Below are 15175 nucleotides of genomic sequence, written 5' to 3'. Positions count from 1 at the left end.
CTCCCCAGTGCCATTCCCAGTGTCCCTGGGCTAGCAGTGGAAGCTGTGGACATGGACATGTCCTGTGCTGCTCGCCTACAGGTCAGTGATTAACCACAGTGTTCCCTGCCTCCAGCTCACAGCTTTTCCTGCCCTCGGCTTGGATGCGAGGAAGCAAGACAAGTGGGAGACCAGCATTGCCTTGAGGGTCAACAATATGAAAAGAAGAAAATGTGCCTGGGCTGGAAGTTTAGGCCCTGTAATCATTAACATAATCATTAATGGCAGGAGCACAGGCTGCAGCAGGACTGAACTGGTCCATGATGTCTTGGGATCACTGAAGCTTAGTGTTTTGTACACCACATATGGCTCTGCAGGATGTACAGGGCACTTAGAGAGGCAGCAGGTATTGATGGCAGACACCAGCATTTGGGCCAGTTCTACCAAAGGACCACGTGCCTGAAGAGTAACTGTGTGTGTGCCTTACGCCCTCCTGGAGCCAGCTGTAAATGCCTAGTCCTCCATCACACTGCAGCTACTCTTAACATGTCTCGCTGCTCTTCTTACCATGACAAAAGTAATTTGTTTTTGGAAAGAAAACCCTGGAGCACAGAGGGTTTGGTGGGATTCCTGGGGGTACACTGAATCTGGCCGCGCAGGCAGCGGGGCGATGCGGGGCCCTGGCCTGCGATGATCTCTGCAATGCAAGGGCCCATGTCCTCTCCTCCAGCAGACCCACCGTGTGGCAGTATCTCTGCAGCAGCAGAGGGACAGAAGGATGGAGGAAGGGAAAAGTGACTCAGGTGTCCTGAAAACAGCCAGGCAGTTGCCAATTAGTCCAAACAACCCATCTGGCCCAGGGAAAGGCCATTTAGAGAATGTCAAATCACTGCTGCAGGAAAGAAAACCGTCATGCGATGGCTTTGAAAAATCCCTGCTCCCCCATCAAAGTACCCTTCCCTCCAGGGACCATTCAAGATTTTTATTCTGTAGATTTATTATAGAGTTATTTGGTCAAAACATTAAGTAGCTTGTCAGAGTATTATGTTAAGTAGCACCAATTCTGTTTGCCTTTGGGCCTCATTTAATACAGAACAAAAGCAGAATGAAGAAAGCAACTGTAGAACCAAGCTCTTGTTAGCAAATCTTATTTTGCAAAGCAGAATTTTGCATTGTGGTCATGGTCCCTCGGGGCCCCCTCTCCTCAGAACACCGATCCATAAAGTACAAAGGGCCTTTCACTGGACAGAATCAAGACAGCATGTACAAAAGCACCCACCATTGTGGCACTAGGTCTCGCCGCCTTCTGTGTCCAATGCAGACACTCTTAACCTAAGAACCAGAAAGGCTGAGGTCAAAGCATGAGGTTACACCATAGCTACAAGCTGATTTTTAAAAATTTTTCCCTGCATTTAGATAGCTTCACCCATGGGGCAGGTTTAAGTGTTTGTATTTTCGTGGACCATTATGTTTTGTTCCTGTTCCTGCAACGTGTCAACCTGCTCTAGTGGAAATCAATGCATGCACTTTTTTATTAGTCGCCCAAGTAGGGTCTCTGTTTCACCAGCATAGCAGAGGCACTCCACACCACGGGCAACCCCAGCTTCTGTGTCTTTGCTCATGCAGTTGTCACTCAGATTAAGGCACCTCCTCATTAACAAGCTAATCCAATGTGCCTGTTACCACTCTGGTTGCCATCTCAATTACATTTTTTCAGAAACCAAGAAAGAAGCAGCTTTGAGTAGTGGCTGATTGTTCTACACCAGAATGTAATTTGAAAGCCGTTATATTTCATCTCTGTAATACTCTACAACCAGTAATATAATTGTTGAAAAAGCTACTTTATTTCAAACTAGATAAAAGCTTTGCAGAGATCTCATATACTGATATTTTAGCTAGTGAAATCAAATGCTTCACTAATATAATGATAATACTGTTAAAGCCACTCTATTTTACGATTAAAAGGTACCTGCCTCATTGCCAAGATTTAGCATCAGACAAAAAGCTCCGTCTTGTTGTATTTAGTACTAACATTTTCATTTAGCTTTTATCTGTTTAACTGCTGCTTTTATTAGCCTTCAACTAAACTCCAATCCATCATGACTCTTACGCAAAACAATATTAATATGCCTCACCAGTTCCACCCCCTTGTTGGAGAAGCCATCCAGTTTTCAGCACTCTAAGGCAGGCATTAAAAGGTTGCTGTTGCTTAGAGATGACACATTTCACTGACTGATCCCTCCATCCATCTGTTATCAATCATACATAGCACACTCTCTGAACAGGGTATGAGAACTGAAGCATCTATAATCACCAGTCACTTCTCAAAAACTGGGTCGTAGCGTGTGGCTACTGAAAAAGCTCTGAGGTGTCTTCTGTTACAGTGGCCTGTATTCACAGCTAGACCAGTCCCCGCTCATTTCAGCTCAGAAGTTAAGTGGCAGAAGATAACTAATCATTATTCTGTGGCAAGAAGTCCAGAGGTGATTTAGGGTTGGAGATGAGCAGGGTGCAAACCTGCAAGAGATTATAAGTCAGTGGTGTGGCTCTATGGCATGGTGAGACATCTCCAAGTAGTGAGCAGAAGGCTGGATTCTCATGTAATCTCAAAGGTGTTTAATGCTCTCCTCCCACTCAAGATGTATGAGCAGAGTGTAGTCAGTTCTCCACCACAGCCACACAAGGCTGCCTTGAAACACTGTGCATGATGCCACTGAAAAAACATCTCGTTAAGAGCTTCTTCCCCTTGCATTACGATAATACAAAGAGCAGAAACTGGATAAAACAAGCTTGGGTTAGTCTGAGACATGGCAGACTCAATTCTTCTAGAAAAGCAGCTTCCACACTTTTAAAGCCACTTCTTCAGTTTATGAAAATTAAATTTTCTGTCAGGCTAGTAAAGCAGCATATGCATGAAACACACTTGAGCCTGCCAAGGTGACCATGGAGTGGAGAACTCATCTAGAGAGGCCTAAGGAGCTGCACCTGCATCACCCATCCTTCCCCCTTCCTTGGGCCATCATGGCACGGGACTTCTGGGAGATATAGTCCCACCTGGCACTTTGGCTGATTCGGGCTGCAGGGTATACTGAGAAAGGGAGAAGCTATAAAACTCGGCAGCAGGATAGGAAGCCCTTCCTGGAGATGGGGTGGGAGGCTGCAGCTCTGCCTGTTGTGAGAGGAGGCTCTGCAGTCTCAGCTGAGGCCACTTGTTTTGCCTGCAGAAATGGATTCTTGCCAGACCTTCTGCCAGAGGGCTTGCTTCCTTCCTCAGCATCCTGGCAGCGCCTGTGCGGTAGAAAGGTAAGACCCATAAAATGCCTGTCATCTCCTAATGTAAGGTGGCTTCCTCTCCCAAGGGCATCTCTGTCAACTCTGTTACCTTCTTAAAAATCAGCAAACAGACTTTTGGGAACGAAACTCAGGCACTGTTTGCAGTGTGGAACAGTAAAAGGCTTTTCAGTAGAGCAGGGCACTGAGTAGTAGTAGCTTCAGTACTGCCTGCCCTTGTTAAACCCACTAACTAGTCCTCTGGCATAGGTGAGGTCAAAGAACTTGCTAAGAGGGATGAGGCAGTGAAGGTTCGCGCAGAGGAGTAAGAGAAAGGGATGCAAAATCCACTGTATCATGAAAATGGGCTAATGCCTGTGTCTGGGTACACCAGAGACCTTTGGGGAGCTGCTGCCTAGGTGGCAATTAGAGAGTTCTGGTCAAAAGGCCTCTATCTCCACACCCAGATCTCCTCCTCTCGGGTAAGAGGAGGCAAGAGGCTTCCTGGCATGGCTCAGGTAGGACCCTCAGAGCATGCTGCTGGACGACTCTGCCTCCTGGGAAGCCCAGCCTGATCCCCAGCCCTGTGCAGGAGATTCTGCTATAGCTGCAACAAACAGAGGAAAACAAACTAATGAGGCATTAGGGCTAAACTTAGCTGCAATTAACACTTAATTACCATCCTGAAAACACTTGCTGTATTTTGCCAAGGCCTGGAAAGGTAAAACCAATTAGCTTAATCTTGTGTGGTAGAAACCTTAAACTGCCTCAGATGCCTGTCATGGATGGGACCCTGGGAGTAACTGGTGTTTTTGAGACTGCAGTGCCCAGCACTGAGCAGTCCCGCAGGCGGGTTGGATAATGGGACACAGCCCTGCTCAGGGCCCCAGGTGCCTGGGCAGGAGAAGGGCCCTATGGCAGGGATGTCTTGAGCCAAGTCATCCCTTCTGCTCTTCATGCCCTCCTGCCAGTCTCAGCTTCCTTAGCCTGCTCTGGAAGACTCCTCTGTGCCTGTAGCTTTGTTGTATTGCCTGGTATCCTCCCTTAATAAAGCAGATAGCAGGTAAGGTTGCAAACAAAGGTGTGTGGGCTGCTGGACAGAGAGACAGAAATACAGGGGGATGCAGAGAGTAGGCAGAGGACACAAAGCCATGCATGACAGCCTGTAAATCTCCTTCCAAGTCACTAGTGCAAGCTTCTCGGGCTTTTTGTTTTGTGGTGGACTTGAGGCTGTGTTGAGGGCTGACTATAGTCTGATCGTGTACTGCCTGTGTGAAGCTGCATGAGCCTTTTCGTAGGCCTCTGCTTTGGAGAAGAGCCAAAACTGACACCAGACTTTATGCAAAAGGTAGCAGAGCAAGTTTGTACACACTCATGTATACCTGGTTTGGATACCTAAAACCACCGCTCCCTCCTGGAGGCTATAGACTCTGTCTAACATGTATCAATGTAAGCAACCCTTGCATGGAAGCAGGGAAGGTATCCTAGAAAAAGGTGCTCTCTTGGAGCATACTTTGGGGTGAAGACATTGCCCTTTTGGTATGGGGGAGAAGGAGGAAGAGAAACGTACAGGCTTGTCTCTCTGAAGTCCTCCTCTCAACTTCCCATAAGGTCTGCAGTCTGCCTGTACAATTCTCAGTATAAATGTTGATCAGATCCATGACCACCACATGGGACTATCTTCTACAGTCCTCACATGATCCAGCAAATGTCACTATGTGATGACAACATGTAAAGGCCTTGGGTGAACTGACACGGCCCATCTGTACTGTCTGTAAAGCATCTAGTAAATGGGACTTGGTTACCAACATGGAGCATTCCCATAGTACCATCTCATGTACTATCAGCTGTGCCTTTAACTGGCTCGGGGTGCACTAGCAGTTTGGAGCAGACACACAAGATGCTTGTTTTACACTCTAACCATGTCAGAGCTGTTACCTGTTTTTCCTGCACCTTCCTATGAATGAAAGGAAGGTGCACGGCTTTCTGAGAACTAAAGAAAGGTCCATCCCAGCAGTCTGAAGACGGCTGAAATATTTTAAGATGTTTTCTTTCACAGCCCAGGGCTGTCACTAGCTGAGCATTTGGATACTCTTCCAAAGAGGCTGAAAGGAAAATCCCTCCAGGAACTGCAGCAGAACAAACTCCCATCCAACAACAACAGATCCTGGCATGCAGCTACAGAGGTCTATACCAGGGCAAGCGCTCCAATAGTTTGCACAGGGGAACTTCCACACTTGAGTCTGTGCTTCAGCTGCAGTGGACCAAATAACTTCATTATAGTGGGAGAGGCTGCAAAGACTAACCAAGGAACCCAGCAACTGGGAGTTCAGCTCCTGTGTCTTTTTTTAGTACGGATCACAACTCCAGCTCAGATTAACATGAAGCTGGCAGGAAAGCTTAGCTCCAAGCATAACGCAGGAAGGGCTTACAGGCAGAATATTTCAGAGGAATCTATGCGGTGGTAATCTTGGTGAACTTCTCTTCTGTAGTGAGAAGGCTGTCTGCCCAGAAAAACTGAAGGAATTGTTCTAGAAGAATCTCATGAACAAGTCTATTAAACATCTCTACCTCTGAAGTCTGCCACACAGTGATAAACGAAACTGAGATGGCTGAAGGCTGTCACCTTGCCCTCTGCCAGCTGTCTACCTGGTGGCTCTTCTGTAGTAAGAGCAGATAAATGACATCCATATTTGATTCTGAACTATTGCAATTTACTGCCTGCACGGCTTTGACTGCGAGCTGCTGTATGAAGCCAGCCCAGTTATCAGACTGGGAGCTGCTGGGGTGCAGGAGAGGCAGGTTCTGTATTGCTGTCCCTGCCACCTCTGCTTCACGAGGTTGCACTGTAGGATTGTAACTTTTACTTATCCTGATTTAAACTGATGTCATGTCACACTTCAACGCTACCAGTTGATATCTGGCAGTGAATGTGACTTAAGTGTGGCTAGATTGAACTTCCTCACTAGGATATCATGTGGAGATTGCAAAATGTTAAGACTCTGCTTAAGAGCATGGATGTAGCAAGAACGATCAGGCTAAGAGGGAGGCTGTAGTGAGAAACCAATTCTCATGCCAAGGAGCACTCAGGCATTTCTGATGTATCCTGCGTCAAGATTTATAAACGTTTCTGCTTCTCTGGCACACTGGCCTCTGGGGAAGAAAGACCTCTCTCTTAAATTAAGCCTCGAAATGTGGAGGTAACAGAAGAAACACATTTGTCTGGATGCCTGCCTCCTGTTTGTTCATCCTGGTGCTTGGATGGGCACAGCACCAGTTGGTTGTTCCCTTATGAAATGATTAAAGAATCCAACATCTGAATCACAGAATCACTAAGGTTGGAAAGGACCTTCAAGATGATCAAGTCCAACCATTAATCCAGCGCCACCGTGTACCCTAAACCATGTCCTGAAGTGCCACATCCACACGTTTTTTGAACACTTCCAGAGATGGCGACTCCACCACCTCCCTGGGCAGCCTGTTCCAATGCCTGACCACCCTCTCGGTGAAGAAATTTTTCCTAATATCCAATCTAAACCTCCCCTGGTGCAACTTGAGGCCATTTCCTCTCGTCCTATCACTAGTTACTTGGGAGAAGAGACCAACACCCTTGTTGCCACAACCCCCTTTCAGGTAGTTCTGGCTCATTTCTGAGTGTTAATACCGGCTTGGATCCAAGATAGACCTTCCAAACAGCCCTGAAATTTCTAGGCTTTGTAAAATGTTAAGTGCAAATTCCAGGGAAACTGATTCTGTGCCTTAAAGATGATTAAATGGAGTGACTTGGGGAATTGCTGGCAGCAGGCTGTCTGTGGGGATGACAGGCTTTGACACTACTCCTACCATGTCCTTGTACAACTTGCCACTCAAAATAGCAGCACTTCACTAGGGCTGCTTGGCTGGCTGTGAAGCGCTGGACTGAGGGTAGCCTTGCTCTAGGAAGGCAACAGCTGACTGTTTCTCATCTGGTCAGTGTTAGCTCTGGAAGCTGGGGAACAGATGCAGGACATGTTTTGACATTAACCCTTCACATAAAGCCATCCATTCCCTGGTCTCCCAGGGCAAGATTTCCCAAGCAACCTCAGGAAATATTTTGTGTTTTATGAAATTCACCTTTACCCCTAGGCCTGTACCCATAGGCATCTTTAGCAAAGCTTTGCTGTTACTGTTTCAATGGTGTGTGGGCTCCACAACATCTTTCCTCTCAACTTCAGTGAGAGCAAAGGGAGAATTTGGCTATTTAGCTGGTCATTAACAGGCAGTAATGTGTCTAGGGAAGGGGTGATCCTGCTGAATCGTGGAGCTTTTTGGGCCCTCGAGAAGGACTTTCACATTCTTCACATTAGCTGCCACTTGACTTCTGCAGGAATAAAAATCCTGTATTGTACATAAGCTCCCTAGAGTGCTGAGAAGGCTCATATATCTGCAGATGAATCCACTTCAGCAGAAAGCCAGCTCCACCAGAACGCTGACTCCGAACGCAGGAGCTTGAGTGGGTGCTGCCAGACACCCAGACCTGGCTGGCCTCAGGCAGCAGGAGACAGCAGATGCGGCATGCTGCTTCTCCCTGGGAAGTGGAGGAACGCCTGCCCGCACTGGGTGCTTGGAGCTGCGCAATGAATTGGACTCTCATAAACAGCAACTTGACATGCTAGTCAGAGCACAGCGTACTTATTCAAGTAGAAAACTAATTTCATCACCTCCCTTGCCAGGGTAAGAGGAGGTAGAGGGATTAGTTTGAACTTTGACGATCATATAATAACATGGCAGCTGTATGCAGCTAATAATCCACTGGGAGGATTAGCAAACTTAGAGTTGTCTAGCTCTGCATAATGGGAGGCTAAGAACAGCAGCTTCCCTGTTCTACTTAGTGCATTTGCATTCCTTCCAGTGGAAGCATAGAACAGGATGAGACAAGGTTCTCCAGTCTGTTATGAAATGGGAATTTAATGTGTGACTAATGGAGCATTGCTAGCAATTCTACAAGCATCCATTCAGTCAGGAATATGGGTTTAAGCTTTACTAGGAGAGTGCATCTTAAATACCTACTGCAAAAGCGTAGATTGCCATTTCAGAAAATTCATGTTAAAACATGTCATTTTAGGCTCTCTGGGAGTAATGCCCCACAGCCTGTGCGCTCTGCATGTCCTGAAGTCTGCAAGCAGACCACTCTGCTAACGCATGGAGAATACCACTTAGCTCCTCCCAGGTTCCCTGGCATAATTCATATGCAACTAGCAAGAGTCCAGTACGAAACACAGGACAGTAAGATGCCAAGGAGTAGACTTAGCAACTGGAGTTGCTACTTTTCTTACCGCCCTGTCCCCACACTCCGAGGACAACTTTGTGCTAGGTAGCTCAAGGTTTTTCCCTGGGGCAAGTGCTTTTAATTGCAGACTGGAGACCAGAATCAGACATAGTAGTAGGAAAGCAGTTTCAGAGCTTGTATTAATTTACTAATGAATAACTAGAATAACCAGCTCTCTCAAAGCCTGGAAAAATACAGGGCTGGGACTCCTCATCCTCCTCCCTGGTCCCTTTCTGGAGTGGCAGAAGCAACGAGTAACAGCCTGCCTGTGCTTTGGGCTGGCTCTGCCACTGACTGCTCCAGCGGTGGCTTGCGCTGCCTCCTCCCATGTCACACGGCATCGAGAGCAGCCTAGGACTATGCAACTTTTTTTCTTTTGCTCCAGCAGAGAATTCCAGTGGAACACTGGAGTGCACAAAGGATGAAAGCTTCTGCACAATATGCCCCTGCCAACACTTGGCAGGGCTGCAGGATCTTTCTTGCTCTTGCAGTGCAAACAGGCACTACCACTCACAATAAGATGGCAGCAAAATACTAGTTTCCACCAATAGCTTCTTCCAGTGTTTCCTCCCAGTTGCAACTGGTGCTGCTGAGAGCCCATGGGAAAAAACTCTAGTACAGACAAGGCCCCTGCATGCAAATGAATGCTACATAAATAACCCCCATCTTCCCTCAGTTCCTAGGTTGTGTACTCTATGCACTAGAATTCTCTTCAAAGACCTCCCAGTTCATTCTTTATGCTCTAATTAAGGATCAGTGCCAATTAACTATCTTCAATAGAGGAGCATCTTCCGCTCAGCAGCCAGGAAGTGTCTGAATAAGACTCCGCTGTACAATACACACATGAAAAGGGAAGCCCTCCCTTTTTGGAAAGTGCTTCCAAGATTAAAAACCCAGTATAGAACACAGGATGCCTACTTTAAAAATATCGTGTGATAAGATTAACTGATGGCATCCATGAATGCAGAGTGGTTTTTTATATGCTTCATATAGCACCCAAGCATGTTATTGCAGTGCCATGACTCTGAGCTAGATACCATCAAGGCAATAACAGGTGTGAAAACAGAATGCAACACTTGTAGAAACTGATATTAAAGTACATCTGCTTTTTCTTGCAAGGGTGTTATCCAGTCAAAGATCAGCAGAAGTGTCAAATCCGATATTGATTCAGATCAAAAATTGCCTATAGTTATGCCAGCCTCTAAACCGCCCGGTAGTCCTCATCTATTGCCTTGGCTTCCTGTAGATGTTTACCTGTTCCATAAATAAGCAGGCAATTTAGATTGCACGGTGTTCCGAGCAAGAGCTGTGCTAATAGCCGGAGCAGGCAAAGGCAGGGGAATGTCATTTCTGAGCCTGGCTGGAGATGAATACATCATCTCCCCAGTCAGTTACAGGCTAAGTTTAAAAAGCACTATTCTAAATGAAAATTAGATGGTTAAACACTGCAGGGGAGGGGGGAAATAGGATAATCCCTTCAAAGCTTTAAATGGAAGATTCTCAAACCTGCTTCAGCTGATTGAGAGACATATGAACAGCCTCAGAATTAAGGCCCCTGCAAAACTTTAGCCGGGCACAACAGCTGCACTGCCTTTTGGGGTAGATAACTTGAACTGGTTATACATGAAGCAGATGTAAGCTAGCCACCCTGCTAATCGTAGCTAAATCTGGTGACCATTCACAGGCTGTTCTGAAGAATGAAGGGCTAAAGGAGGAAGAGCAGAGACTTGATGATGAGAAACAGGAACTGTAAAACTGTATTGGAGGATGGGGGAAAGCAGCAAATTATTCCACGAGCAGAATCCACAAAGTCTAGTCTGATGGGATTTACATCCATAACATCTGCCAGGCCACTGATATTTCAATATATAATAACATAATATATTTGGAACTGTCAATGAATTCAAGTGCTTTTGTGCAGGGGATTGTGTACATCTCATTTTTCACACACAAAAAAACCCCAAACAGGCTAAATCAATCTCTTATGTTCAAGGAGAATTCCTGTACCTGCTCAGCAGACTAGGGTTTTATGTTTGGGTTTTGCTATCTGATCCCTTTGGAAAGGGCAGGGAGTGGGTCTATCCTAATACGCCTTGGGAATTTTTGGAGAAGCATGCTACAATCCTGATTGTGCTGAGGTTTGAGCTCCAGACAGGAAGGGTAGGGGGGAAATGCAGAACAGTGCACTGCAACCAAGTCATTCCAGTGAATGCAACCTTTTATTCCACGTGGGCTGCTTTTGAACTTACCCGAATCCTTCTCATGGCTGCCACAATCTCCACGCGACTGTTGGGCCTGGGTACATCCAAGCTACCGATGTACTGAAAGACAGAACAGTGAGATGTCTGTAAAGTAACGTACAAATTAATGGTGTGGGCTTCTTCAAAACAAACAGCATATCTCATTAATTTAGTCCCTGCTTGGTTAGACTCTCTTGACCCAGGACATGACAGGAATATCTGTTGTGGATAACATTATCAAAGTCAGGGAGAAGTTCATGGATTTCTAACATCGGGTGTGGGCTGCTGACCTCATTCAGATTCTGGATGCGCCTTTAGCAGTGCTTTGCAGAGCAGTGTCTGTTGCTAATCAAGTCACGATCCTGTGGGTCTGAAAATGGGACTGTCCATTCTTTGTCATTCCTCACTATACCTGTTTTTAAAAGACTCGTAGCTAAAAGCACATAAGAGTTGGAAAGTTGCCAGGATGTGCAGCAACTAGCCTTCCTGGAAAAGGCTCATGATTCTGGCCCTACTTTTTGGTCTGGACTATGCTCCCTCTGGACACCATTGTCCCTGCTTGGTTGGAGCAGCTCAGCTATCTGCAGAATCCTGGTAAACCCACTCAAATCTTGTGTCCTACAGCAGCTGTTTTTAACTATGCTTACAGGAGCTGCAGTCCTGAACAAGTTGCCTGGCTGAGCTTACACCAATGCTCTTGGCATCCAGTGTCTGCATGTAAGTGTAAGCACCCGCCACAGCACCCGTGACTTGGGGGCTGCAACACAGGCAGGTGGCGGGTTCCCAGCACCTCTGCCTCTACTGCTTCACCACACCCACAGCTTTCGGCAAGTGGGTTGCCTGTTCTCTCGCGTGCAGTGTCAGTACGCTGCTTATGCTGTGCAGGTTGTTAGGGAAGACCTGCAGCCAGACAGCTTCCTGCTGCTGGTGTCTCTCCCTCCTGTGTGCTGTTCCCTGTGCTGCCTGTACTCTCCCCTTATGCTGGGTTGTAACACTTGAGTGCCAAAGCAGACTCTGGTCATGTACCTGCTGCTGCAGCGTGGTGGTACCTGTGACAGCACACAAGGCATAGATGCACAGGAGTGCTGCCTGCACCTCTGCCAAGCTAGGGAGGCACAAAGCTGCCAGCTCAGCCCTGGGAATGAGGAAAACATCCCACGTGTGGAGCAAAAGGCCATTAATGTTTTAAAGCAGCATGGCTCACAGCTGTGAGGAAAGACTTGCATGTCAACAGCATGTTGGTGAGAGCAAGAAAAATGCCATCTGAGTGAGAAGGTGAGCAGCCTGATGAGAAATGCCAGCATCCTGCCAGCATGGGCTGGTGTCACATCCAGTCCCGTGGCTCTGTCAGCTGAGGGCAGGGTGCTGGACTCGGCGCTGGCAGGTTCCCAGCGGGGTCTGTTGGCTCACTCACTGTAACATGGCCCATCTCCGCACGGCTGTCAGGCAGGTTAGAGGGCAGCTTGCAAAGCTTAGTCCCCCTCTCAAGAGCATGTGGTTCATGAATCGTGTCTGGTTTTTGAGTGTGTGGTTTCAAAGTGGTGGGTTTTTTTAGAAGTTGTTCCCCTGTGGAAAGGAGAGGAGAAGGGGCAGCTAATCAGGAGGCCCCTGCAAACATTCAGGGTAATAATATACATATGAACAGAGAAAAAATACTTCCCCGAGAGCAGCCCCATAGCTATCACAGTTACTGACATAGTTCTGGTTTTATTTCTTTGCTGTTATGCTTGCAGCTTGCAAAGGGTTTTATCTTGAAAAACTTCTACTTAATGGGGCTTTCAGAGATGAGTTCTTCTGGCTCAGTATTTACTGCTCTTTTGTCTGCCTTGAAATAAACACCGCAAGCAATCTGAAAGGTCATCTGGCTTTTCTGATGCTCCTGTAAATGCCTTTGCAAAATAGCATTTTTAAGAGCAGTAAGTTCAGCCTTTGGCAAACCACAGGAGTCAAACAGCTCAGACCACAAGAGCCTGAGGGCAGCAGGGAAGGGAGTGACAGAGCCAGGATTACCCTCTGCCCTGGCAGAGAGGGCATATCCGTATGGCTCCCGATCCATGGTGTCTCTCGTTTGCAGGCATCTCCTTCCCCGCTCCGCGGTGGCTGTCAGTACAGTCACAGGTAATCCAGATCAATTCAGCGCAGCCAGCTGGCCTTTTGTCTGCAAGCAACGGAGCTGCCATGGGGAACAGGCCATGCTGCCAAAGATAAATTAATAGATAGGGGCAGGAGGAGAGCTGGTGACTGCTGAGCCAGAAGAGATTCTCCCAAACTCCCTGCTTTGGCCTTGCTGCAGAGTTTGGGTACTTGTGCTCCCATGCAGAGCCCTGCCAGCTCACAAAGCTCTGCACAAACAGCCACCTTTCCATGGGCAGCTCCCAGTCCTGAAGTTTGTCCCTGAAGATTATAGGGCAAGTAAGACAGTTTGGTATGTAGAGATTACAGACTAAACGTGGTCAGTAAGATTGCCAGCTGCAAGACACCTCGCAGCCAGTTACAGCCTTGTCATTGTCAGAGTTGCCCACAATGAGTGTCCTAATTGGAAAAGACAGACTTGAGAGCAGAACTGAGCAAGCATGTTACTAAGGTAATGCAAACCCCATCTCAGACCCACACATCTTAACTGTGTGTTACACACTCTCTGAATAGCTCTGGATGCTTGAAGCTCCCAACCTGAAGAAGCCCATTACACTCAGTTAAAGGTACAGCTGCTTCACATCTTTTAAAAGTCAAAATACAGAATTCTTCTTCTCCTCAGCACAGTCTGTGGCATAGTTAGTGTTAATTTAATGTTAATTTAAAAGAAAAAAAATTGTTTTTCTCCCCTATAGAAGAGACAGATTTTTAAAATACATGATTAACTGTCTGTTTGGATTCATCCTATACCCTGCTTAAATCCTACAGGTCTTTTAGCAGGAAAAACAAAGTGCACAAAACCCACATTTTGAAGCTTTCAGTATATATGCCACCTCTTTACAGCTCAGGAGACAGCAGGCATGAATTCCATTTCTAATCTGTGTTAGGCCACCTGCAAAGAGGGGAAGGGAACCCAGAGTTGCTCCAGCAAAATGCAATTCTTCTTGTCAGCTGAATCATAAACCCAGTCCCCCCGCTGTCTACAGAATGTCAATTCCAATGGAGTCACTTTCCCAGAGTGATGGTGCACTGCCAGACTGTTCCTCATGATCAATATGAAATTCCTGACAATATCAGTATTTCCTTCTCATACCTGAAGACTGCATGCATTCAAACGAAGACCTTGGCTGCCCAGCTTTTCATGCAGGAACAGGTCATATGGAACTAGGCACTAATACGGCTCTAAGCAGCACAGAAGTCTGCTGGTTTCCAGGGGAATGCAGAGCTGTTACCTCACGCAGCAGGAACAGGGTCCTGCACGATGGGGGACGGGGCAGGCACCAGAGAGAGCAAGGACATGCACGTGCGCCTGGCACAGGTAGTACCTACTGCACTGTCAAGAAGGGTCTTCCCAGCTCAGTTCTCAAATGAAGCGCACAAGGCAGCTTCTAAGGATTAAACAACTGAAAAAATAGTAGGGAAAGAGCAAGAACCTGTTTGTTTGTGACAACTAAATGTAAAGCTTTCATCATTTTTTGGTGTTTTCTTTAGACTTCCTTAGATCGGGCACACAACTGCATGGGCTGGGGGCACTCCCATGAAATACACCCTGGGCAGGGCTGGAAGGGGCATGGCAAGCCTCGGCCTCGAGCCTGCGGTGCCATCGGCCCCGTGGCCAGCACATGCCCCATCACAGCCTGCCCAGGGTTGGTCTGCAACAGGCGAGGGCATAGCGGGCCCAGCGCTGCGGGGGAACCTGCCCGGGGACGCCTCGGCCAAAACCCCCCGGAGCCTGGAAGGGGCTAGAGGCGCCGACGGCGGGGGGGGCGGCCCTGCTGCGCCCCCCGACCGAGGGCCCCGCTGGGCCCGCCGCCGCCCGGCGCTGGGGGAGCGCGGCCGGGGCTCACCTTGGCCTGGAAGTGGATGCCGTGCTGGAAGGCCTCCTCGTTGTGCAGCGGGACGCGGGAGTCGCAGCCATCGTCCACCAGGTTGTACCGGTTCTTCACCGGCATGGCGGCGGGCGGGCGAGCGCCTCAGGCCGCGGCCCCGCCAGGCATCCTCGCCGGCGGCGCCCGGCGCCGCGAGCCCTGGGGCGGGCGGCGCGGAGCGGGGGCAGGGGTACGGGGCTGCCGGCGCCCGAGCCCGGCCGCGTTTTGAATGAGCGTCCGCGGGTGCGAGCGGGGCCCCGGCCCTCGCCGCGGCGCCATTGGCCCGAAGTTCCCTCATGTGATGCGGGGGGCGGTAGGAGCCCGCCCCGCCCGCGGCCGCCCCGCCTCGGCCGGCCCCGCCGGGAGCCGCGGCCGGG

General features: G+C 48.3%; 1 protein-coding gene across 1 annotated transcript in view; it reads right to left on the bottom strand.

Moving 5' to 3' along the window:
* The window catches only part of LOC309412219 (carboxyl-terminal PDZ ligand of neuronal nitric oxide synthase protein-like), a gene marked incomplete at both ends in the record, with an annotated part of 36296 nt that extends 21414 nt beyond the window's left edge, over window positions 1-14882 (bottom strand). The window contains 2 exons of the mRNA XM_082009085.1: window positions 10807-10878; window positions 14778-14882. Of these exons, the coding sequence (XP_081865211.1) occupies window positions 10807-10878; window positions 14778-14882 (177 nt within the window). The remainder of the gene's footprint in view (window positions 1-10806; window positions 10879-14777) is intronic.
* Window positions 14883-15175: the final 293 nt, after the last annotated feature.

Source organism: Phaethon aethereus, assembly GCF_964289735.1.
Source record: "Phaethon aethereus genome assembly, chromosome: 20".
NCBI classification, from domain to species: domain Eukaryota; kingdom Metazoa; phylum Chordata; class Aves; order Phaethontiformes; family Phaethontidae; genus Phaethon; species Phaethon aethereus.
Note: the sequence above shows the minus strand (reverse complement) of the source record. Positions and strands in the feature narration are given on the sequence as shown.